This window comes from Rhinolophus hipposideros (assembly GCF_964194185.1).
Source record: "Rhinolophus hipposideros genome assembly, contig: HAP1_SCAFFOLD_546, whole genome shotgun sequence".
NCBI lineage: Eukaryota > Metazoa > Chordata > Mammalia > Chiroptera > Rhinolophidae > Rhinolophus > Rhinolophus hipposideros.
Genome location: NW_027669437.1, coordinates 1 through 26,532, shown reverse-complemented (window position 1 = coordinate 26,532; position 26,532 = coordinate 1). Strand labels below are relative to the sequence as shown.

The window sequence follows — 26,532 nt, the reverse complement described above, 5'->3', positions numbered from 1 at the left end:
CTAAGATTAAGTAACTTGCTCAAGGCCACCTAGATAGTAAGTTGCAGAGCTGGAGCTCAAACCTAAGGCCACCCAACTGCAAAGCCTGCGATCTTAACAGTGTGTGACAATGAGCCGTCGGCAATCTCCCTCTCCCACAGGACTGAAAACTCTGGCAGGATAAGCGGCATGTCTGGGTTATCTCTGGTTCCCAGACGGGAACACCATGCAGTGGGGAGGATGGATGGGGGGTGGCTGGCTGAGTGACGGGCAGGTGCGTAGTCTCCCTCCCGCCCTGCTGGCCCAGGTACCCACCCTGGTTGGTGCAGTTGGCATGCATCTCGTCACTGTAATCCCCGCAATCATTGTCCCCATCACAGGTCCAGTGCTCGGGGATGCAGCGCCCGCTGTTGCACTTGAACTGGGTGCTAGAGCAAGAGTGGCTGCAGCCGGCCTCATCACTGTTGTCCCCACAGTCATTGTCTGAGGGGAGGCAAGAAGGGGAGAGGCAAGGAGGGGGTCGGTAAGCAACCGTCTCTGTGACCCTAGCTTGGGGCCCCCATTCCCACCTCCCCATTCCCATCCTCGGCCCACCCCAACCCCCCACTGAGAAAAAAACAAACAGAAAAGACACAGAAACTGCATAGACTGCAGCATGCACCATGGCCCATGGTGGGGAGGGACGGCGGGGTGGGCTCCAGGAGGGCCCTTCCCTGAATTCCAGGAGGCTGGGAGGGAGGGGGACAAAGGATATGTTCCTTTCCCATTTGAGCAGGGTGTGGGAACAGGGGTCTGTTTGCTTTTGGGGAAAGGCAGCGATTTCTCTGGGTTTGGAGGGAAAGAGATAGGTGGAATGTAGGTGAGGCCTCTCTGCTTGGAAGGGAAGGGCTTAATCAGGCCCCACCCTGAGCATGGGCATTGCTGGGTCCCATGTGCTGGGCGCCTGGCTCACAAGGGAGCCAGCTGGGAAGGGTCCGGAGCCACTTCTGGAAGGCATCTGAGGGAGACTGAATGGACGTCTTGCTTTCCAGGCCTCATGGGTGGGGGCTACCAGACTTCCCTGTACACTTCTCGGATGCTGGGGAAGATTGGGGTTTGGCTCTCCTCCTTGGGTTGTGTTCCTGCCTCTTTCGTAACTGGACTTGCTTCTCTCACTCTCTCCTCTTACTAGGTCTTGGTTTTCTTGTCCCCATCGCGCTGTCATTTCTCCTCCTCTGAGAGGTTCCCTCTGCCCTCTCTGCTTGTTCCCTTTCCACTGTTTGCTTTCTCCTTCCTTCTATCACGTTCTCTCTCTCTCCTCTCTCTTTAGCTTTTCCTTCACATCCTAGGAGCTCTGGGAGGGGAGCTGCCTGGGGGTCCTGAGAGGTGGCCTGAGGCCAGCTGGGGCTCTGAGGGTGATGGTGCATGTGCTTCTATGCACTGACCGGCAGGCTCAGGACAGGTCTTTTCATCAGAGCCGTCCCCACAATCCTTCTCTGAAACACAGAAACCGCCAGGGCAACCATTGGCACAGGAGACATGGCAAAGATGAGGGGCAACATGGCGCTGATCCAGTGTACCCTCTCACACGTTAGCCAGGGCTGGAGCCACTGGTACAACATGTCACAACACCACACAGACACAACCAGAACCCTGAGACGGCACACACATGATGATGCACTGGCCCCCATGGCTCAGGGCTGATACCACCTGGTCCATGGCTGACCACCAGGTGGGCTCCTGAGCCGGGACGGTGCACCAAGACCTCAGGAGATGGGGTTTGCAGGAGGAAGGGAGCTGGGCACCGGCCTCTCCTTGCTCTGCCCCACTCCTCCCTGGCCCTTCCTGCTTATCTCTCCCTGGCCGCAGAACCCCTGCCAAAGGATGCGCAACTCAGGCCCTGCCCGGGGAGGGATGGCACAGACAGGCGATGCGCAGGGTCCCCCTCAGGCCATCTTGGTTCCTCCATGGCATTTCTGTTGCACCCCCATTTCTCCCAGCCAACCCAGTGGGGTGTAAATGAACTGGCGGGGGGTCCCGGCTTGATTCTAAAACCTGTTGGTCTCCCACCCAGGGCCTGGCTGCAGCTTCTAGCTTTCCTGGGAATCAGGGCAGGTGAAGGGAGGCACGCTCTTACCATTGTCACATCGCCAGTTGATGTTGATGCATCTGCCATTGTTGCAGGTAAACTGAGTCAGGGGGAAGCAGGTGGGATAGGCTGTCAGGGAGAAAGCATAGCTGAGTAGGGCCCTCAAGGTTACATAGCATCATAGCACCGAGCAGGTGGGCACAGGGTTTCTCCTATAGCCAGCAGTCCTCAGCCCAGCCAGACAGGGAAGGGAAGGCCAAGCAGCGATGACTCAGTCTGAAACTCTGCCCATTCATCCCCACCCTTCTGAGCATTCTTTTCTAAAAGCTATTAGTTACCAAATATGAGCCCTGTGCTGCGTGTTTTTCATGCGTAATCTCACTGAACCTCCACATCAAGCTGTGATGTGGGTGCTCTTATTATCCCCACTTTGCAGATGAAATGTACAGAGGCCCCTGAGATTAAGCAACCTGCTCAAGGCCACCCAGGTACTAAGTTGCAGGGTCTGTGCAGCACCCCTGCCCCAGGGCATGTTCTCATAGTTGGCCTTCCCCCATCCGTGCCAGCTGGGCTGTCCCGCTATCCCTCTTACCACACGAGGCTGACTCATCAGAGCGGTCCCCACAATCATCGTCCAGATCGCAGGTCCAGGAGATGGGGATGCAGCGGCCACTGGCACAGGAGAACTGATTGGGTGGGCAGGTGCGAGCTGGGGACAGGGATGGGCGTGAGTGCTCATAGTTCTGTCTCTCTTTCTTAATTTCCTTTTCTTTCCTATTATTCTCTGCCTATCAGACAGTCTTCCTGAGGATCTCAAAGCCATTTCTCTTAGAGAACAAAAATGGCTGCATCACCTCATCTCTCAAGGGGTCCCTGGTATCCTCCAAGAAGATCTAGCCTGCCTTGCTAGTAGGTCCCATTTAGAGCTGTGCTTTGTCCCCTGCAGGTTCAGTCCTGCCAGCCAACCCTGACCTTCAGGGGAAGGGGACGGCACTTCTCCTGCTTGGGACTCCAACTTCTTTGCCACAAGCCCCCACACTCCTTTCTTTCCCCTGAGACCCTTCTGTCTTCCCAAGCCCGGCTCCCCGCTCCCCTGCCTCCCCGATGGAGGGGTGCCCAGTGTGTTCCACCCCCCATTCCACACCTGAACAAGTGGCATTGGACTCATCTTCACTGTTGCCACAATCGTTGTCCCCATCACAGAGCCAGCGGTTGGGGATGCAGCGGTTGTTTTCGCACTTGAAGCGGTCAGAGGGGCAAGTGTGCTGATCTGGGAGGAAACAGGTCAGGGGTCACTGAGCAGGCCGCGAGCTCCGCCAGCTGCCCTGCAGGCCTGCCACCAGACTTACGGCAGAGGGCCGGGGCCTCGTCACTGTTGTCCAGGCAGTCGTTGTCTCCGTCACACTTCCATCGCTCCTGGATGCAGCGGCTGTTGGCACAGGCAAACTCTCCCGGCTGGCACTGGGGTGGGGGCACGTAGGACGGGTTCGCTGTGGGCACCACAGGGGTGTGAGGGGGAAAGTCAGACACAGGTCATGGGACAGGTACTCTGTGTGCCTGTTTTATTATTTAAAAATAATATCACAGGATAATTTTTCCTAGTGCATACTTCTTCATGAACAAAATATCTGGAATGGAAACCGCAACTTTCTCTCAAGCCACAGGGTGACGTTTACACCCATATGTCCCGTACTTCAGTGTGGCCTGAGAATAACCAGCTCCAAGAGAGTGCAGAGCCCCATACTTTCGTCCCCCTGAGCAGACCGTGCCTCACCCTTTCCTTGCCATCTCCACGAACGGCTCCTTGGGAGGCGTGTCTGGGACCCTCAAGGTCCTGCCCTGGTCCCTGAATTTCTTCCCTCACAGACGCATCATTAACACCAGCAGGAGTGAAAACAGGCCCCAGAACCCTGCTGGCTCTGTGCTCCTGTCCCTCAGCACTCACCCCTCGCCACCAGCATCTGCCTAGGGCTATTAGCAGTAAAATCACTGCATACTTTGTGTTTGCATCAACAACCTCGAGAAGCCCAGGACTCCCACATCAGCCCCTGTCCCTGGACCCTCCAGGTCTGTACATCCCCTTTCTGCCCCATCTCTCATCCCCACTCTACACCCTGACCCTTCCTAGGGGCCCCTTGGGCCGCTATTTTATCTCCCACAGCCCTTGACCACTGGGCCTGGAGGTTGGTGTGTGTCTCCCTTGCTTCTCACTACTGCTTCCCGATTATGCCTCCTCTCTCCTTTCTGAAAAATCAGCGTTGACTTTCACGTTATCAGACCCTGCCAACCCCCATTTCTATGGCCCCCCAGGCTACTCCCTGTCATCCTCAAGGGTTTTCAGCGCTTGGCTCAGTGTCACTTTCTCAAAAATCACTCTGGCTTTAATTCTTAGTAATTTCAATGTCCATGTAGATGATCCTTTCATTACCCTAGCCACTTAGTTCCCCTTTCTACACCAATGCCCTTGCCCTCTCTCATTCTTAGCTATGCACCAAGGCCCCATTTTTGCTTCCGGGATTCTATCATAAGGAATCCACCCAGAATATGGGACGGCATGAAGGTGTGAGAAATAGCAGAGTGGGTGATTAGGAATCAAAGTCTGGGTCAGACTTCCTGCTCTAACTTTCTTGCTCTGACTCAGTTTCTTCATCTGTAAATTATGGAAAATAAAAATACCTTCCCTATTTTAAGGAGTAAATAAGTTACTGGGACCCTCAAGGTCCTGCCTTGGTCCTTGAATTTCTTCCCTCACAGATGCATCATTTCCATCAGCAGGAGTGAAAACAGTCCCCTTATAATGGTGCTTATAACGGTGTCTAGTGCATAGTTTATGTTCAATAAATGTTGGCTGTGATCACAACAAAAAACTGGAAGCAATCTAAACACCCAACAGCAGAAAAATGGTTGAATAAATTATGGAACATTTACTAAATGAAATATATTTACTAAATAAATATATTTAATATAATTATTTATTTATAAATATAAATATATTAAAAATTCTGCCTATGTATTCATGACATACTATCAAGGGACAAAGGCAGAATAGAACAGTATGTGCAGCACGATTCCATTTAAGTAAAGGTAAATGTGTAGAGAAATGTTTGGGAGGGGGTCCCCCCAAATGGTAACAGTGGTATCTATGAGTGGTGAAATTTGGGGTGACTTACACTTTCTCCTTATATTTTCCTCCAATGTTTGTTTATTGACTTTGACAATGAACAAGACTTAGTTTCATTTTAAAAACTGAAGCTATTTAAAATAATGCAAGAATAACAGAAAATGCTATGACACAAGGGCGGAAGCTATTTTATGATATATACAGTATGATTACAGCTTTGTAAAAAGCAACCATATAACCCATCTAATGAAAAACTGATGGTGTACAATTTAGCACAATGGTAACAATGTAGTGGTGTGCACTGGTGGGATTTGGGCTTGTTTTCTCTTGTCTAATTGCCAATACTTAGAACTATTGTTATATTACTTTAATAATGGGAAAATAAATGTAAAAGAAGAATATTTTCTTCTTTCCATAGCTGCCCTGCTCATCACTCAGTTTCCCCTAAGCTCTGTGCCTTCTCAAACCCTTCCCATCCCTCAGTCCTCCCTAACTAACCCCCTTCTGGCCCCCAGAGCCTGCTCTCTCACCTCCCATTGCGCCCACAGGGCCCTCTTTGCCTCCTTCATCTCTGATTGGACCCTGTGGTTTCCTCCTAGAGGGGTCTGCTTCCCCACCTCCCACCCCAGCTGGCTCCTCGTACCCAAGCAAGTGACACCGTCTGTGTCCAACACCTGGTCCTCGGCACAGGCACACTGGCGGCTCCCAGGGGTGGCCAGGCACAGGCTGCTGCAGCCACCGTTATTCACCCGGCATTTGTTGGTACCTACTGTGAAAGAGGACCACAGAAAGGGGTCAGGGGAGGAGGGGAGGACAGGAAATGGAAGGGAGATGAGAGGATAGGGGAAGAGATGCATTAAAGTGAAGAGACAGAAAGGGAGGGAACACGAGCATGTTGAAAAGAAGGAGATGCAGACAGGGGCAGGAAGGGAGATAGGGAATACAGAGTCAAATTGGGTTGGGTGGCCTCTCTTTTGGAGTCTCAAAAGTCAGAGTCTAGGAGCCCTGGGCAGTGCCTTCACCCCCTACGGAGTCTCAACCCCCATCTAGGTCCCACCCTATCACCAGCCCCAGCCCCAGGGGGTACCTTGCTGCTGCTGGGCATCATACATGCGGATCTCAAAGATGGGGGGCCTCTCACTACGCAGAAGGGTCACGGTGGGAGGTGCACCTCCTGTGCCCCGTTCCAAGCGGTAGACACTGCCACTCCGGTACTCAGTCCAGAAGAGGTAGTTGCCGTGGTGACACAGGCCAAAGGCATGATTCAGTTCAGGACCCTCATACACAATCTAGCAATGGAAGGGAGGTTACTAAGGAGCTAGAGACAAATGGGGGGGCCTGAGGAAGGCCCAGAGGAAACACTGTTTCATTTGTCCATGTCCTGGGTCTGAGTCTTATTGCTCCCATTACATGGGAGCCCCTGAGGGTGATATCTTTGCACAGAGTGAGATGCCAGATGCTGAACCCAGCAGGAGGCTGATGGTGACATGGTCTTCTCTTGGGCCCATTCATATTTGTTCATATCCCTTCAACATGCGCGTGCGCGCGCGCGCGCGCGCGCGCGCGCACACACACACACACACACACACACACACACACACACACACACACACACACACACACAGTACTGAGCAGACAGCCAGGAGCTGCTCATTGTCTCCTGGAAGGCATACATGGTAATCCAGGGTGGAAGAAGGGACTAGAGATAATACTAGAGGAGGTGGCCCCTGAGCAGTGTGCCAGGTGACGAGGCGCTGAATAGAGGCAGAAAGAACTGCATGAGCAAAGGCACAGAGGGCAGCACTTAATGATGTGTGCTGGGAATTACGAGCTGTGGTCAAGCCTGCAGATAACCTGCTCAGTCACAGATACACTCTAATAGAAGCAAACCTCAAACAACACGACACATAAGACACAAAAGCACACACATGTATACATCCACGGGGACACAGGCAAACACACAGGAAGCCCACGGGCTTAGACACACACAGAGCCTCACCCCCATGCAAATATGGTCTAGCAAGGCACACACGCACACACGCCCACAGGTGCACACTCGCCCACCTTCCGGTCTGTGCCATTCAGCAATATGGTCTCGATGCGGTCGTAGAAGGCATCCACCCAGTAGAGGCGCCCAGCTGGGATGTCCAGGCTCAGCCCATTGGGCCACAGCACTGTCTTGGAGGTGACAAAGATGTCTCGGTGTGAGCCATCCATCCAGGCCCTCTCCAGCCGCCCTCGCCGACTGTCCTTGGGGTCCTCCTCCCAGTCTGTCCAGTACATCCACCTGTGGGCAGTGACTGGTTAGCACATGGGCCGCCCCTGCCAAACAGCCTCCCTGTGATCCTAATCCACGTATGCTACAACCCTGGCCCACACATTTCATTCATTTATTCCTCCATTCAACAAATATTTGATGAGTGTCTACTGTAAGTTGAGCACCGTCTGGCGTTTGGGAACCCAGTGGAGACCAAGGCAACCAAGGCCCCTGCTCTCCTGGAACTCATGTCCCACCCAGGGAGACGAAGAAGAAACTAGTCAACCGAGAAGGCCTCACACATCAGAGAGTAATAAAAGCCAGGAAAGCCACGAAGCAGGTGACAGCATGGAGAGTGGTCAGGCAGCAGGTGGGGAAGGCCTCTCTGAGGAGGAGGCATTTGAGTTGAGATGCGAATGTTGAGAAGGAGCTAAATCTGCAAACACCTGGGAGTTCCAGGCAGAGAAACTCTTAAGAGCAGAAGTCCGGAGGCAGAAAGAGCTAGGCTGCCTGCTTGAGGCATAGAAAGGAGGCAGTGGGGACAGAACTTCCAAGGGCAGGAAGTAAGGTGTAGATGAGTCAAGCAAGCTGCAGGCAGACCCCGAAAGACCCCAGGCATAATAAGGAATATGGGTTTCACTCTAAGGGGAAGGAAGCCAGAGGAGGGCTCTGAGCTGGGAGTGACAGAATCAGATTTCTATGTGAGTGTTTAAGGCATCACTCCCATTGCCCTGCATACAAGGACACCTTCTCCCCTTTCAAACTCCCATTCCTGCCTAAGCATCCCACGTAGAATGCCCTCCCCTGTTCACTCTCTGTCCCATCCCCCACTCCTGAGACCCATAAGGTGCCCGGTCCACCTACCCCAAGGCCCTGGGAGGACTCACCCATTGAGTGGATCCACCACAATGGCCCTGGGGTGTGTCATTTTGCCCTCTATTAAGGTCTTGCGGGTCTGAGCAGCTTTCTCCAGCCTGGCCACGCTGATGGTCTTCTTGGGTCCATCATCCGTCCAGTACAAATTGTCCCCCATCCAGTCCACAGCCACACCCTCCACATTGTGGATGCCTTTGGGGAGTGAAGGGGGCAATGATGGAGAGCCTCAGAGGAAGCTCAAAACCGCCTGCCTCTGCCCCTCAGGATGCGTGTATCTTTGAGCAACTTGGCTAGCGGGGGGGCAGGGAGCCCCTTGTGCCCAAGAGGGTGGGTGGGATGGGGATGGGAAGATGGAAGAAGGAGCTGGAAAATCATTTGTGTTGCCATATCTGTGTTGACGCACAGAGCCTCTCAAAACTGCACATGGCAGCCAGTCCACCTACGTGGCGGATACAGGCTTTCATGTGAGGGCATGTCTGGGCCTGAGCCGGGGTGGACGGCTGAAGCAATGTGCTCTGGGCACAATTGTGATGCCATGTCCCTGGCCTAAAAATCCTGAGCTAACAAAATGAATAAATCAGGAAGTGATTTTTCACTGAGCTAACGGCTTCATCTCCAGTGTCCTTTAAATAGCAGTTCCCCTGGTATAGGGAACCCCAATCTTTTCCTGATGAGAAGTTACTTTTGATTTCCCCCAAGTCTTATGATTGCTGACTGCTGAGGTTCTCTGACCCGCGGTGGGGGGTGGGGAGCAGGGCAAAGGCTGGTAACTGGCGTCAGCTAGATCGATCGGTTAGGACACCCTGGGGGCCCATGCGCAGGTTTGGCAATTCCTAACGCAGATAGGGAAGCGGCAGAGCTTAGCTCAGAGCCTCATATCCATCCACACAGATAGTCACACATGGATATTCAGAAGACAACGCACTGTTGACCTGCCTGAGCAGCTCAGAGGGAAAGACTGGATTCAGTTCACAAAACATGGAAGGCTGCAGCGTTCGGCGGCTGTGGCGTCTGGCTGCACAGACCTTGAGTGTGCAGAGGGGTGTCAGGGTGCCTGCTTCGATTCAAGGCCTCAGGCCTCTCCCCGGCTGTGTGCTGCTTCCAGCTCCAAGGCTCAGAGCCAATGGCTGAGAGACCCTGAGTTTTCCCAAGGGCTGGCAAGGACAGCCCACACTGCTTAATCCATCCATCCTCCTGCTTCTTGTCGGCTCAGCCAAGAAGGGGGTCACACAGGGGTCAATCTGTCATCCCCTCATCTCCATGCCAACCAGCCCAGCCAGCCAGTCAGCAGAGGACTCTCCATGCTGAGAGGGCACTGGGAAAGAGATGCCTAGGCCCCAAATCGCTTCCCATCCCAGTGGGCCATGTCCCTCGGGAGTCTATGCCATATACCTCCCACTTCCAGGGCCCTTACCATCCTTCAAGATGGTCTCCCGTTCAGTGCCATCGATCTTCTGGCGGCCAATTAGGTAGCTCGTGGTGTCAGCAAAGTAGATGAAGCCGGTCTCAGCGTGGAAGTCCAGGGCCCGGGGGTTCATGAGGTTCTCAATGGGGATCATGTGCTCATCTGGGACCTTGGCCCCCATATCCATACCCCGGATGATGCCTGGCCGGCCCTTGCCGTACACAAGGAACAGCTCATGTTCTGGCTCTAGGGCAGGCACAAACAGAGGCACATAGTCAGACACACACATATGCATGTGTGTAAGCACGTGTGCGGGCGTATGCGCACGCACACTCACACACACACACACACACACACACACACACACACACACAACTGCCATCCAGCTTTGGGGGCCGTGGCCCAAGTGGCTGCAATGCCCCAGCTATACTGGGCCTGGGGACATGGGGGCAACTAGGGCACTGGGTCACATCGACAGACACACAAATATATAAGGACCAGGGGACAACGCCCTGGGGGTTTTAACCTGTCCTCTAGGGATGGAAAATGGGGTAAGTGTAGCAAGTAGCATGTTTTCAGTTAAGTGCACTGCTCAGCAGTAAAATTAGTGACCCAAAAACAGCACCTTCAGAATATGTTGATACTTTTCACCACTTCCTCTGCTACCATCCTCATCTACGCAACATCACTTCTTCCTACACTACAGAAATAGCCTCCTGCCACTTCCCTGCTGTATGTCCCCCACCCAGCAGCCAGGGTCCCGTCATCTGTTTACAAATGTGAATCAAATAATGTCACTTTTCTGCTTAAAAGATGCCACGCTCACACTGGCCTCAGAGCCTTGGCCCTGTTGATTCCCTCAGCCAGAAATGTTCTTGATTCACCTCCTCACTTCACAGAGAGTTCGGTTCAAATTTCAACTCTGTAGAGAAGCCTTTCCTGACCAGTCTAAGTTGGAGCCCTCAATGCCACCGCTAACTCTGTTTATTTTCTTCCTGACACCTACCACTACCTGAAATTATATTTATTTGTTTGTCTGTCTCCCCTGCCAGACCATAAGCCTGTGGAGGCCAGAGATGTCATTTATCTCTGAATAAATGTCATCTGCTGAATTCTCATTGCCAGGACAGTGCCAGACATATAGTACATGCTCATACTTATTTGTTGAATGAAGGAATGCATGAAAGGGCTAATATAGTCTTCTATGGAGCTTGAGTGGGATAGTGAGAAAAGCCCTCTTTTCGGATGTGGGTTCAAATTCTGCCTCTGCCCCTTACTAATGGTGAAACTGTGGATAAGTTCCTTCATCTCCCTGCATCTAAGACAGAAGTGGCTGACCTGCGAGGAGGCAGATAAGGAGACCTTCCCACCCATCCCAGTAGGCATGCACACCCTGCCCTGTTACTCACTCTTGCACGACTTCCCATCACTGCCCAGGCTGAAGCCAGAGCGGCAGCGGCAGGTCCGTGCCTTGTGGCTGTTGGCCAGCAGGCAGATGTCGGAGCAGCCACCCGGCTTCCCATACTGGTCATTCTCACAGGCATGGCTTCTCACTGGAGGCAGGTTGGAGAGCTGGTCAGGACCCCTCAGAGCCCCCATGCCCAGGTCTTGAGAAGGCTTCCTAAAGTCTTCCCACAACCATTCCTGCTGTGGTCTTTGTGCCTGTTGTTCCACTTGAGGATTTAGAAGCCACAGATTGGGACCCCTCTGACCCACCACAACTTAGCCTTCAGACTCAGATGGGGGCTGCCATGGTCAGGCGAGAGTCACCCAATTGCCCATGGCCAGGTGTTTCTCCTCTAGACTAGCCAGGTGACTGGGAGGGGCACTCTATGAACTTAGCAGGAGGAGAAAAGGGGCTCGCTGGGGGTGGGATGTGGAGGCTGAGGGGTAGAAAGGGCTGGCGGGGGAGCTGAGGAGCCAGGGGACATAGTCTGGGTGGATGGTTAGGAGAAGCAGTCATGATACGAGAATCAGGGGTTCCCACCGGAGGGTCCCTGGAGGGGCTGTGGAGCCCTGCTCACCTCGAGGCTGACGCCGCTGGTGGTAGATGTGGAGGGCGCCACCCTTGTCCACACGGGTGACAACCTGGTAGTCGGTGCTGTTGAAGCGGTTCACACGGATCACGCTTGTCTTCTGCTGGGCATTGGCATTGTCCGAGTTGGTGGCATAGAGATAGTTCTCAAACACGGTCAGGCCATACAAATGCTCGATCTGAGACGAGAACAGTACCACAAGAGAAGGGAATTCTCCCTCTGCCCCTGAAGAGCTTCTCAGCTTCCCATCCAAACTTCATTATGTGCATTCACAAATTCATTCCAGTCGTCTAACTCCATGCTTTGCTCCTGTCTCCTCTGGCTGAACTAGTCTGTTCTTGAGATCTTTGCTTGTCAAAATCCCACTCATCCTTCACAGAGCATCTCTTTGAAGCACTTCTGGAATCTTGAAACCAGAGATGGTCTCTCCTTCTACATTCCATCTATCTTGCTGTTTTCCACTGTCTGGTGATTTGTGGACTTACTGTACCCACTCTGTTCCAACCCCTTGAGAGCAGGAACTACATCTCCCACAGAATCAGGCACACAGTAGATGATGGCATGATTCTGGATTAAATTGGAGTTGGGCCCTAAACTCTGTCCATCGAGAACATTCTTAGCCTGACTCCAGCCTCCAGTTTTGGGCAGGTTCAGAGGACAGACTGGCGCCAAGCAAGCCCTGTAACAGCCTCTACTAACCACATAATCTACCTAAGGGAATGAACTGTCCTAATTTGTCTAAGACTAACAGGCTTGCTGGTTCGTGGGACTCTCTGAGCTAATACCAGGATAGTCCCAGGCAAACCAGGATGGATGGTCACTCTATTCTATAATGGAGGTGCCATCTCTGAGCTGGCAGGGCTTCTAGACCAGGTTTGAGTAATACTTCCCAGCTGTGGAACCGCAGGCAAATCACTTAGACTGTTGAACCTCTGCTTTTTTCATCTGCCAAAAGGGAACTGAGTGTTCTGTTCATTCATCAACCAGGCGTTATTGTAAGAATCAAATGAGAAATGGGAAGTACAAGGTGTCTCTAAAATAACCGTTCCCATCTGAGTGGAAGTCATATCCTGTCCTTTCCCCAAAATGCTCATGACCAGTGCTCTCCCTCCCAGGGGACTCAGGGCCACCACGCTGCCACCCCCCAGCGGTTCCCCGCAAAGGCTTCCTCCTCACCAAGATGCCCTGGATGATGGTCTGCCGGCCCTTGCCTTCGTAGTCTACCACCTCGATGTAGTCCAGGTAGGCATCAGCCCAGTAGACGAGGCGGCTGACCAGGTCCAGCGTGATGCCATGAGGAAACACAATCTTGCTATCGACCAGCTTGGTGCGGTTCTGCCCATCCATGTCACAGCGCTCCACCTTTGGGATCTGCCCATAGTCAGTGAAAAACACTTTCCTGTGGGCAGATGGCACGTTAAAAGGGTTCTGGACACTGGGCACCCACCCTTCCACTGTCGCCCCTGCCTCCCCGCTTCCAGGGCACAGACCCTGCCTGCCCCTCTCACCCCATGGTAGGATCCAGTGCAATGCCCTTGGGGTTGTAGAGCTCCAGGTCTAGCAGAGTGACACACGTGTCCCCGTTGCGATTGCAGACAAAGATTCTATCATCAATGTCATCCACAAAGTAGAAGTTACCCGTCAGCCAGTCGATGGCCATCTGCTCCACGTCTGGAGAGTGTGAATGAAAGAGCTATGGAGGGAGTCCTCCCACAGACATGCCCACCCTTTCTGGTGCAGAAACTACTGCTGAAGCCCACCCCCTCCAGGCCGCCCTCTTCACCACACAGGCTACGGCTGTCTCTCTTCCCTGAGCTCCTATGGGAGTTGCCGACAGTGGCACATTTTGCCATACGATCTTTGCCATCTTTCCACCTATCTGTTCTCTCCAACAAGAAGTCTCTGAGTATCATCCCACACAGCCCCATTCCCAATGCAGAGTCAGGGCTGGCACCGGGGGCACCGGGTAAGTGTTGGTTGGGTGGTTCATTGACTAGCCCCTCCTTGAACAGTCCCATCTTCTTGGGATCCCAAAAGGCAGTGAGGACAGGTCCACTAGCTCATTCTAGTTTTTTATGTTGTTTTTTTTTTCTGTTTAAATCTGCTTTTACTTGAGATAAGAGCACTCAGGCTAACTGAAACATCACATATCCTTGCTTTTGGCTGGACTTGCATCAATTTTACATGGTAAGTCGAGTTATCTTACGCTAGTCAGAGCACTGACTGGAAGCTCTACCGTTGCCAAAGCAGGGCACTCAACAATTAATCCAATCTGAGAGAAAAGATTGCCAAAATATGGAGACCACATGGATGGAAAAAGAATGGTCCATGGTGGCAAAAGTCTGGAACCAGTGACATGGGCCAAAATAAACTTCTTCTACTCATCCCCACTACCCTGTTTTTTCAATGTCCCTATCGCTCAATTTCCTCATATTAGGGAGGGTGGGACTAAGATATAGCGCTGGAAGAGAGAGCACATAACAGGAGGGCCATCAAAGGACTCTGAGGGTAAACTGAGGCATGGCTCAGAAAACGGGGGAGCTTCAGAAGGGTGGGAGTGGGGGAGGAGGATGGAGATCAGGTACTACATCAGTCTACTCCATGAGTCTGGAGGAGATCCAAGAGGACAAAAAGGGCCGAAGAGAAGAGGGGTGGGACAAGGGCAGCCGGAAGTCTGGGAGGTAGGAAGTCTGGGGACAGGCACCCCTGTTGGCCTCCTCTGGGCCCCTCCTCTCTAGGACCCACTGGCTCTGTTCCACCCACTGCCTCCTTCAACTACTACCCTCAGAGGTGATGCCCCTTGCAAATTGTGAAATTTCCAAGACAGTGACTCCCTGGGACCCCTGCCTTGCACTCTACCTCCAACTTCCCCAACAGGGAAAGAAACTTTTGGATGACCTGCCTTTGGCTGAAAATCACCCCACACTTAACCTAGTGGGTACTATTCTTTCCCCACACAGCTATAGGTGTGATGACTGGGCATTCGGCTCAACCCCTCCCTAATCCTTCTCCTCCCCATAGGGACTCAGGCTGTTTCCTAACAGTGGGGGGGGGGGGGGCAAAGGGAACAGGAACATGGTTCCCAAGGAACTTGGCTGGGCCCTGACACTGACTCAGAGTCACAGGACTTAGACTGGGGGGGAGGGGAAAGAGCCAATTTGAGGCTCTCATCAAACTAATTTCCTCTTCAGGTCCCCCACCCCCACTGAACTTCACTCCAAGGTGAATGGAGAAAGACACAAGGATGAGTTACCCCTGTAAGTGTCGATGTACCTTTGAACCCAGCCACTCTCTCCTCTGGGCTCCGGTACTGACATGGTCAGAGAGAGGGGGCAGAGCAGCCTGGGGATGTGGGTCCCAGTTCAGATGGGAAGAGGGCCCAGTGCAGGGGTAAGGTGATCAAAATACCCCACACGCTGTTACCACAGAGAACACAGATTAAAATGAACGCTGCTGGGCTACCTCCAGAGAAAGCCAAAGTCGCAAAGGCGGGGAAGGGGAGGTTGTGTGTGTGTGGGGGGGGGACGGGCCGGCAGCCCCAGGCAGCCAGCAAGCCAAACAGGGCTGTGTGCCCTTTACTTGGTGGGCACAGTAGGGCTCTGGGGGGTTGCTGGCATGTAGACGAAATTCATCATTTGAAGCTGTTTTCCCAGCACCAGCTGGTGCAGCGACATCCTTCTCTCTAACTTCTGCGGCTTCCGAGTCACTCCCCGGCTCCAGGGCTGGCAACACCCTGCCCTGCTGCTCCCCACCCACCCTTCCCTTGGCAAGAGGGGAGGAGGAAGACACCTGAGGGGATCTGATACCCCCCCCCCCCCCCCCCCCCCGTCCAGGTGCAGTTCCACAATAATTCTCCCACGCCTCAGGACGAGGCTGAACTTTGGGACTCCCTCCTGGCTTGTATTCCATCCCAGTTCCAGGAAGGAAGGCAGAGGGACCGTCCTGCTCTCAGATATTTACCATTGGCTGATCTCCCCTTCCACCTCCCAAAGGCCAGGCAGGGCCCCACTCAGCAGGCCGGTGAGGAGTTGGCAAGAGCTGGTCTCCAGCCCAGCCTGGCCTCCCCTTTGGTATTTTTGCAGCTGGAGACTATTAGTTGCAAGTAAAAATCCTTTGTTATCCAACCCCCTCCACCACATTATTTTCCTCTCCCCTAAAGTCCAGATTCCTCGGCTTGCCCCACCACACATATGCACAAATTCACATGCACACACATATGCTTGGCCACTCACACCACTCCAAGGCCAGTGTAGAGATGCGTTCAGATTGGGAGAGGGCCCTTCTCTCCCAGGCCCCTCCACAGGCGGTGTATAGGCCACTTCCCTCTGTCCGGGGATGGCATGGGGGAAAAGCAGTGTCCTGGGCTTGGGCCTAGAAGACCTGAGCATTCTGATGCCAGAAACCCAGAGGGTAGCTGCCTCCTCGTGGCCCAGCCTTCTCAGAGCTGACCCCCCCCCAGCACATCCTCCAGAGGGGCTCTGTCCAAAGGCCCCAAATCCTGAGGACAGAAGAGTCTCAGGTAAACCAAGGGGAGCGACGCTGTGTTGTGGGAGGAGCTTGGGGGGTGGTCTGGGGACCAAGAAATTGGGGATTCCAGCATAGAGAAGGCTGTTAGGAAGCTGGGAGGGAGATGAGACAGCCAGAGGACAGACCACAGCCTGCCTGTGATGTCGCAAAAGACTTTCAGTTCCAGGCCCCAGAATAGACCTGGGGTATGTGTATAAGTGCTGAGCCCTCCCTGTACCCTGACGCCAGTGTTCAGCACTCTATACTCCCCACAACTCCAGTTTTTCTCAACTTCTCCATCATTCACAATGTTCAAGAGGCATTTCCCTAAATAGTGGAGGCTTTTCCAAAAACAACAGACCCTACCCCGTTCCCAAGAAGACCCCGGCTTCAACTGCAGGATTCCAGTCACTCTCCCTAAAATAAATACGGGGAAGGGGACCTCAGTGCCTTGAGGAAATATCCTTAACATATCCACACACCCAACGATTGTAGGATAGGGTAGGAGACCACTGGGTGAGGAAGAATGCCATTTCCTCCTTAACCATGATCTCAGGGAACATGCTGCATCTGCCTAGTATTTTAGGAACCTCCCCACCTTGCTTATCACTCTGTTCTGCCACGGACCCAGCTGGGGCTCTATATGCCAACAGCCTGGGTTTGAATCCTGGTTCTGTCACCTTCCAACTGTGAGACTATGGGCAAGTGACTTAATGTCTGAGTCTCAGTTTGCTCATCTGTAAAATGGGATGGTGCATTAACAGCACACAGCACAGGGCCTGGCAGATAATAAACACGCCACAAATGGGAGCCGTGGTTTGTATCGTCCTCCTTCATCTCCACCCCATCCTTCCCTACCTTCTCCACCAAGTTACTGTCTGTGCCTTCAGCCAGAGCCCTTTGGCCTCCTGACTAAAGATAACCCTACAGGTAGGCAGTATACAGGCTCCCATAACCCCAGTAGTTCCTTTTATCACAGTCTGTTTACTTGACTACAAGTGTTATGAGAGCAGGGCGCTGTCTTTCATCTTTGTTCCCAGCTCCTGACACACATGTACTGATTGATTCAACAAATATTTGTTGAGTACTGAGTCCTCACTCAGTTGTCCCAGAGCTGAGATCACTTTTTCCCTTCCCTTCTACTGCCAGAATCTTCCTTCTCTGAATGCCCAAGACAGTGGAAGATGCCATCTTTCTGGTAATCTTCCTGTTTGTCAGAGCCACTCAGGGATCTCATCCTGAGGGCTGGGAGGATAGAGGGAGGGCTGGGGAGATGCTCAAGAATCTGGGGCCTTCACAGGTAGGCCACCAGGCAGGCCTGACAGAACATTGCTAAATGGCCGGCCTTCACGCTCCTGTTTCCTGCCAGGTCCTGACTTCAGCATTTTTTGTTCCACCAGCAAGTCCGGGGCTCAGCCACATTGTGTCACCTCTGTCCCTTGGGCCCCCTTCCTGCTCATACTTCCCCCTGCTTCCATCCCCTACCTGGCCCATGTCCAGTCCACAAAGGTATTCATGCAATCCTGGGTCCCAGGGATGAGATGCCTGGATTCTGCAGCTCTGATTCATAATCAGAACTAGGGTCTTCCTGCTATTGAAAAATCCTTGCTGGACTCTAAAACACGTCTTTTGCTTAAGTTACTTCCTTTGGTTTGGAAACAGTGTGGGGGGGGGAACGGGGGGTGTTGGGAGCAGGCTGGGTGGAGAGGCAACTTCAAGGAGACAGCGGGGGAGGAGAGGACAGGGCTGGAGCTGTGCCTGAGACACAGGGCAGGCCCTGGCCTGGGAGAGAAGAGGAGAGGAGAGCTGTTAAACGATTAGGAAACTCTGAACGGGAATGGGAGGCAAAAGTACCAGGATGCAGGGGGCCCAACGCCAAAGAAAGGGGTGGCTAGAGCCTCCCAATATTCTAATACTCTGTATGTGAGAAAGGCCAAGGAAGGGGGTGGCTGGCTTTCATACATAAGAATCTGGAAGTGTTCCACAGGCATGGATGGGGTAGGAGGCTGAGAGGGGTGCCCAGTTTAGTGGGAAGACAGCTCCCATGCCAGCTGAGGAAACCAGTTCTTCACAGACTCAGAGGGGCAGCTCTCTGCCCCCTCTCTAGACAAATCACTACTCATTTCCTGTTGTGATTTTAAACACACACACACACACACACACACACACACACACACACACACACACGGGAGGGAAAGGAAAAGTGAAGCTGGCCAGCTGGAATTGGGGACCCATTTCGCAACCTTGCTGCCTGCAGCTAGGGGGCCTTTTCTGGGCGTCCCGCCTACCTCCTTCTTCCTCACGCAGCATAGTGCAGGGGAGAAGCCCTCGGGCTCTTGAGGGCCCCTCCAGAGCATCCTCACACACAGCCCAAAACTAAGTGACTTCAGCACACTTTATTTCCTTTAAGGCCTCTATTTGTAACCTCAGAACCTCCCCTCACCACACACACATACCTTCCCCAGGCTCTACTCCTGCAGTCTGCCCTCATCCTTTCTACAGTGGAAATATCCTCAAAATCGAAGAGAAGACAGGTAAGAGGACTGCAGCTTAGGCAATGCAGGGCTGGGGGTGGGGTGGGGTCAGGAGACCTCCAGCCCTGCCTAGCGGCAGCCATGCAAGAAACTGGACAAGGCCTCAGGTTTCCTGAGAGGCTGGTGAGAGGTGGTGGGTAGGGAGGGCAGGCCAGGCATGGCTCTGGTACCTCCAGGCCTGTGGACCCCTTTGGGCCTCAGTTTCCATAACTTCAGTCTTTTGTGTATCGCTTTCAAAATGTTTACCATGTTTATGTATAGGTGCACTATTACTTACCTACTATTTCGTTTTAAATCAACTTACTTATTTTGCTGCATCTTAAATAATCTGTGAAATCATAGATTTGATAGGCTAGTTATAGGAGTTTCCTAATGGGAATTAAGTAAAAATGTAACTATAATAATAGAAACAATGCACATCCACGTACAACTTAAAATGAAGGCGTCCTGCTTTGGGAGAGGCAGTATTAAAAACCGAGGGGCTGGCCTTGCTCCTCCCTGAGGGTCTTCCGGCTCTCATTGTCATGTTCTCAGTGATGGAATCAGAGTCCTAAAAGATCTCTCATCCCGCTGGGACAGCAGCAGAAGGGAGGATGGGCCTTGGGGTGACATCCCAGGAGGATGAGGAAGAGATCACCCCAGTCCAGGGCAGTGAAAGCACTGGGGCTGGGGGAAGAGGGCCAGCAGCCGAGGCTTAGGTAAGGGAAGAAAGCACACACACACACCTTTCAGAATTCTGGGGACTTTGATCAATAGCTGTCCCCCACTCTTGAGTACAAACAGAGGGAAGAAACTGGGGTCAAGACAGGAAAAAGAAAGCGCTTCAGTCCTGAGCCTACTCCATGAGCCTCTCCTTGAAGCTGCACCAACCACCGGTCACCCCGGGGCTATGGAGTGGCCCTCTAGGGCTCGGAGGACTCGCAGCAAATCTGGCTCACACCCATGTGAATCAGGACCCATGTGAAAACAGGCAAACTTCCTGGCCTCTTCCTTTCCTTTTATTCTATTTCTGTTTCCAGAGTTTTCTCTGTGGCAGGCTCTCCCTTCTTCCCACACCAGCAGGCGGGCTTCTTTCGGTCTCTTGGCCTCTGAGCACCAGCACCTCTCAATTGTCAGACTCCTCCCTTTTGCATGGGGCTCAGCCCAGGGGTCTGAAGGAGGTCATAGTCACAGCCAAGAATGGAATGATAGCAGGGAGGGCTCCCCAGAGGGCAGGAGAAAGCAGGAGAAAGCAGCAGCCTTTCTTCTTCTTCCCCCTTGGGGAGCTAATTATAGGCCAGCAGCCCACTGCACAGGTGAGTGCCTGGGACCAGCTGCCCTACACACCAGGACAGGCCATTTAGCTTCTCCTGGGAAGGGGGGATAAATGGGGATGTGGGGAGGGCACTAGGGGAGAGACACTTCCTATATCCTCAGCTCAGGGCCCATAATTAGTTTGTGGGATGAGAGCAAAACAACCATCCTCAGGGTGACAGCCAGACATCCAGGCGGCAAGGGCTATGGGGTGGAGGCAGGGCAGGCAGGAAGAGACAGAGGCTGGGGGCAAGAGGAACCCACTCCTTAACCCCACTAGCATTTCTCCCTAGAATCTTGGTCTCTTTCGGCCTTTTGGACTCTGCCCCAAAGGGGCCCAATGAACCTAGCAGACTGGGAGGCAAGGCTCTGTTTGCCAAGGGAGGGGTACCCGCCTGAGGTTATTTCCTGCCTCTCCTGGGGAGGAAGGCAAGAGAGGGGCCAGGCCAGAGCAAAAGCTGAGAAGGTTCCCATCAGGGCACCCCCCCCCACCCGTTCCCACCCGCCCCCAAGAGCCCATGGTCTGGCCCTCGGGGCCAGGGAGGGAACTGCTGGAGCTGTTTGCCCAGACAGGCCTGTTGGGAGGGGCCACCAACAAGGAGCAGGGAGAGGGCAGCTGTCTCATGGGGTCTCCCCCCAATCCTACCTATTATGGGGTTTCCTGAGCTGCCCGCCCCCTAAAGCTCAGCCAAGCAGATGGAGCAGCCCCCAGCCCAGCACTCCAAGGACATATGTCTGATCACAAGTAAGCCCTGGTCACCAACAGACCAAGGACACCACGGAGACGCTCTGGAGGACTGGAGCCCAGGCGTGGATCATAGGTGAGGCCGTCGAGGGCAAGGACTCTCAGAGGAACACCGGCTCCCCCCAGAACTAAGCCCTGTGCCCTCCCGGGGTCTTTGTCTTCTATAGGGATCTTCACATGGGGACCCAGTGAAGGAACCTCAAGATCTACATTGGCCCAAGGTTCACCACCCGAAACCTTGTGTGTGCCGTCCTCCAGTTATGTCTGCCTTTCACTTCAATTCATCTGATCCGGACAGACAACCCCAAACTCATTATGCAGATTAGAAATCAAAGCAGAGACAGGGAATTCTGGTTTACTCAAGGTCACAGATCCAGTTACCCTCCCCCGTGGGTCAGATCAACCACAGGCCCCATCTTTTCCTCAGCCCTGTGGTGCATTTCCTGGGAATGTGATGATGCCAGATGTTTTGTTTGTTTATATAACAGCATCTGAGCCAAGCAGGACTGCTCCAAGCAGTGTATCTATGCCCTGGCCCCATCCCCACCCCCAGTAACACCCCTTCTTCCACCCCTAGGACAGCAAAGTACAGCCTGGGGAGGGAGCCTGAATGGGAATGTCTAGGGTTTCCTAAAACGCTCAGGTGGCCCCAGTGCCCACCACTCCTCTGGTATCATCCATTGCCACAAACAGCCCCAGGACCCCCACACTCATGTTGCAGGAGGAGGTCCCTTCTGGTGACACCCCCAAGGGACACCATGGGACATGGAGACAGACCCAGCCAGGCCCTGGTTGCTTTGCCATCAGCCACAACCTAGCCAGGCTCCACAGGCTCTGGGCCCCTCTTTCCCCTTGCCTTAGCTCCTGCTGGTTGGGAAAGCCCCTTGTCGGCCTAATAAACATTCCTCTCTCTGAGAAGGGACAGTCCCTGATCTCTGGAGACTGACCACTTGTTTCTCCTGCAAGGCCTTCCTCAGATCTGGGCCAGAAAAGCAGAGCCTGACTCCGTCCCTACCACAAACAGGTGTCAGCATTGCAGCCCTTGCCCCAGCCTCCATTGGGGACTTCTTGTTTAGGCTCCTGTGCCAGACAGGGGTCATCCTGCTTAACTGTCGGCCTCTGTTCCAGTCAGCCTCTGTCGGCCTCTGTTCCAGTCCCCTGCCCTCCCCTGCCCTCCAAGCTGGGAGCAGGTGACTCACGGTGCAGGCTGAGGGAGATGTTGATGGCGTGCTCGTCCACGAAGCCCTTCAGCCCAGGCATGCGGGCACACTTGAGCTGCGTCTGGGCAGCACTGTCCCCAACGTGCACCCAGCACACAGTCTCGTTGGCGTAGCTGAAGTCCATGGCTGTGGTCTGCCGCGTGCTGGTGGGTGTGATGGTGGACACCTGGGCCCCGTTCAGGTACGTGGCCAGGATGTTCTGAGAGTTGGCAATCAGTAGCACTGGGGGCCGGTCTACGGGCTCTGTAGATGGAGGAGAGGAGGGTCAATGAACCAAGAGACCCTAGGACCTCTCAGGCCACTCCCCATCGGGGAACCACACTGAGGGCACCTAGCATTGTGACCACACCTGACCCCACCCACCGTTCTTGGCCTTGCAGGATCGGTTGTCTGGTTGCAGCAGGTAACCCTCCACACAGCCGCATATGAAGGACCCATCTGTGTTGGTGCAGAGCTGGCTGCAGGTGCCGTACACTGAGCACTCATCAAAGTCTGCAGAGAAAAGGGCAAAGGTGTGGTCATTTCCACTGTGACAAGGGCATGGAAATGGGTACCCTCAGACACTACCACTGCTCCATCCCTACAGCTACTTTGGAGGACAATTTGGCAGAACCTATTACAACAAGAAATGTGCAAACTTTATCATCCAGCAAGGCCAGACTTGGAATCTACACTATAGAAATATCCACATATGTGCTCATCATCCATTCATTCAGAAAGTATTTCTTCAGTACCTACTAGGTGTCAGTACTGTCCTAGGCTTTGGGGATACATCAGTGAATAAAACAGATTCAAATTGCTGCCCTCATTAAATGTAAATTATGATAAAAAACGAAATACTGTTATTACAATAATAAATAAAACAAAAAGGTAAATTACATTTTCTTGAGATGCTAGTGCACTGGAAGGTGACTGGTGCCATGGGAAAAATATTAAGCAGAGAAAGGGGATCGAGAATGCAGGTGGTGGGGGTGTGATTTTAGAGTGGCCAGGGATGGCCTCACTGAGAGGGTGGCATTTGTGCAAAGACTCGAGGGAGGCAAATTTAAAACAGAAAAGTTTGCATTGTTTGTAACAGAGAGAAATTGGGAACATCTTACTCATCAATAGGGCGATGGCCAAGTAAACTGTGGTAAGTCATACATCACAGTAGGTTTTAAAAGAATGAAGGAGATCTCTACATATTAACATGGAAAACTCTCTAGAACATGCTGAGTGAAAAAATTGAAAACAGATATGTACAGTATAATAGTTATTTAAAAAAGAGCAGATGCACATAAAGAGTGCTTTTACTTCGATTTTCCGTGAGTACATGCATCCAGATGTACAGAAAAAGGCCTGGAAAGAGAGATAGCAAACTGATAAAAGAGTTGACTTCCAGAGATGGGAAAGGCACCAGAACTGAAGAGGATTTGTCAAAGTGGACTTTGGTTTTCTCTGTAAGGCTTTAATTCTTTTATTTTTTTTTTTTTACAAGAAAACTCACACATGACCTATATAATTTTAAGATGAATTTTTAAGTCTGGTGGAAGCAAGTGGGCTCGCAGTGATGCCTGGAGGCTGTTGGGAGTGTAGTTGTGCCTCCTCTCTTGCACCTTCCATCTAACTTTCTCCTACCCCAGCCAGCTTGCTGGCCCTGCCTCCCTCTTACTCCCACCAGCACACAAGCACTTGCACTCATTTACCTTTGCAGGTCTTGCCATCTGCCTGCAGCTGGAAACTGTTGTTGCAGTAGCAGGTGGGTCCGTTGAGTGTGGGGACACAGTGGTGCTGGCAGCCCAGCTGAGAACAGTTGCTTCGGAGCTCTGTGGAGGGGGCAGGCGACACATGCTCAAGCCCCCAGACCTGGCAGCCACCCCCAGACTGCAACTTTCCCCCAACTCCCGTCAACCCTTCAGAAACCACATTTAAGGCCTACAGTGTTGGAAATGGAAGGGGTTTAGGAAGTGTCTATTATATTTTGCAAGAGGGGAAACTGAGACCCAGGGAGGGTATGACCGCCCAAGGTCACATAGCCAATTATGACATAGAACCACATCTCCCTGCTCTGGCTTTTCTCTGTCCCCGTGGAGAGTGGTTTGGTAGATGGTTGGGCTCAAATGGAGAGAGGACAGAATCTTAGCTCCTTCATACGCCTTTTGTCTGCACTGCCCGGATACTATGATGTTGGCTCCAGGGCTGAGGTGAACAGTGGGTATGGAATAGAATCATTCCCTGCAGGATCCCAGCTCTGGCTTGGAAGCATCCCTCCAACCCATCCCTTGAGCTCTAGAGACCTCTGAGAGAAGGCCTGTGTAAGGTCCAGGTGGAGGATGGGAGGAGGAGCAAAATTGTTTCCCTCGCGATCCTTCTCTAATCTTTCTCCTGCCACTGACCCACTTCCACAGGGGAGACAGAAGGGAATGAGACAGGAGGGGGGGAGAGGTGGGAGCAGCTGCCCCCCCCAGACCAGCGACCCAATTAATGGCCTTGCGTGGGGCCAGGCGGCCTGGCTACAAAGACCCCTTTGTCCAGCTGCCTCACACCCCCACTTAGGAGTGAGAACGGCCCGAGAGGCTAAGACGTTCAGAAGCACTAAGCCTGCCAGGCAGAGCTGGGATGGGGGGCCAGACCCCACATATTCCTTTTCTTCCACACCTTCACCCAAATGTGCTGCCTGCCCAGCCTCCCCTCACAAAGGGGGAAAGTACTGTATGTTCTGGAAAATCTAGAAAAGAGTTTCTCTTTGTAACATGGGGTAGAAGGATGAGGAGATCCAACTTCTGTAATATCAGAGAAGGGAGTTCAAACCCTAGCTTTTTGGGGCTTTTTGTTGTTTTTGAAGCTGAAAAGGTATTCGAAAGGAAGCAAACTTGAACATGCACAAACTGATGAAATGTGCGTTGTAATTGAAGTCAGCCCCTAGGTGCACACTCTGTGTCCTATCCCAGGAGTGTCAGACAAAAAACATGCAAAATCAACCAAAGCAGAGGATTAAAATCTTCCACGAACGCCCTTGCTCTACACCCCCGGCCTTAGTGAGCAGCATCCGGTGTCTCCCCCCACAGGCTGGAGGGAGGCAGGCGAACGAGGCTCCAGACCCCCGGCCCCAGCTCCAGTCACAGCATCAGCTCTTCTCTGCTCATACTCATGTTTCATGAAACCATATGGAGAAATGACCCCACTATTTACCAAATAAATAAATAAAACCTTGATCAAGGAATAAAGCTCTCATTTCACAGGTGGGCAACTGGGGTCTGGAGAGGGGTAGTGACTTGTCCAAGCACATACAGAGAGAAGTGCCCAGGCCAGGGCCCCTACAGAGGCCTGCAGGGCTGCTGACCAAGCTCCAAGCTCAAAGCACCCACGGATTTGGGTCACTGACAGGTGGTAATACTGTGTAGAGGTGCAAGACAAGGCCTCATGTCCACTGGAGGTGTGAGGACACTCCTCGGATGGCGGACCTCCATACGACGCAGGTGCCCAACTGACAGCTCACTGCATCCATCTGGGACAGGAGAGGTGGAGGAGCCCTTACCTCGGCAGTGGGGCCCCTCGTCCGAGCCATCCATGCAGTCCTGGACGCCGTTGCAGAGGCGGGACATGAGAACACACAGCTCAGTGCCCAGGCAATTGTGCTCGTTTGGCTGACATCGCTGAGCCTTACTCTGCGGGCCTGAGGGGCAGATGGAAAGGTTAACATGACCAAGCTGGCTCAAGCGGCCGTCTGGCCAGCTGCTTACGGGGGGAAGAGGAGGCGAATTGAGCTTAGGGTTTCAGACATCTGCACTTTTTAGATCTCAGGATGCCTCAGGGGTGGTTAGACTCTTCGACCTAGAGTTCTACACCGTTTCAAACAGCAGTCACACACCTGGGAGCAGCCAGGCGGAGGGAGAACTAGGCCTTCAGCCAAGAGCCCACTCTCCAAATGCCTCATGCCTATGGACCCCAACGCCTCCACATTCTATACTCAGAAGATAGGCTGAGGTTAAAGGTGAAGGTTCGGATGAGCTGAGGAAACAAGTCCGTGGCAGAGAAGCTCAAACGATAAAAGAAAACACCTCCTTCCCATAGGCCCAGAGCCTGGGGCTGACAGTGGGTCCAGGCCTTCCAGAATTGCACTGTCCAATACACACCGCCAGCCACAGAGCACTTGAATTGTGACTATTCAAAATGTAAGTATAAAATACACACTGGCTTTGGAAGAGTTAATACCATCCCCCCCCCAAAAAAAAGCAGAAGAACTCATTAATACTTTTGTATGAATAATATACTGAAAGGATAATATTTTGGACACATTGGGCAAAATAAAATAAAAATTTCAACTGGTTATTTTTTTCATTTCTTAATGTGGCTATTAGAAAACTTCAAAATCGCCTACGTGGTTTGCTTTGTATTTCGATTGGACAGCATTATTCTAGACCCCCAACCCCAGAGCAGCCTGCCTGATGGAAGGATTTGGGAAGGGTCAAAAGTGGTGGCCCACTGGTGATATCTCTGGTACTTCCTTTCT

The 26,532-nt window shown here is 52.7% G+C and overlaps 1 protein-coding gene across 1 annotated transcript; it reads right to left on the bottom strand.

The window, feature by feature from the left end:
• Window positions 1-294: 294 nt before the first annotated feature.
• On the bottom strand, window positions 295-25,695 carry LOC308495589 (prolow-density lipoprotein receptor-related protein 1-like; the record flags this gene model as incomplete). The annotated part of the gene is made up of 18 exons (XM_081080554.1): window positions 295-462; window positions 2,096-2,176; window positions 2,640-2,756; window positions 3,192-3,317; window positions 3,397-3,537; window positions 5,812-5,937; window positions 6,256-6,457; window positions 7,233-7,455; window positions 8,313-8,493; window positions 9,716-9,952; window positions 11,116-11,259; window positions 11,731-11,920; window positions 12,919-13,141; window positions 13,251-13,413; window positions 22,020-22,283; window positions 22,404-22,532; window positions 23,726-23,845; window positions 25,558-25,695. Coding segments are annotated over 18 exons (2,973 nt in total), but the record flags the coding sequence as incomplete, so codon positions are not given.
• Between the last annotated feature and the right edge of the window lie 837 nt (window positions 25,696-26,532).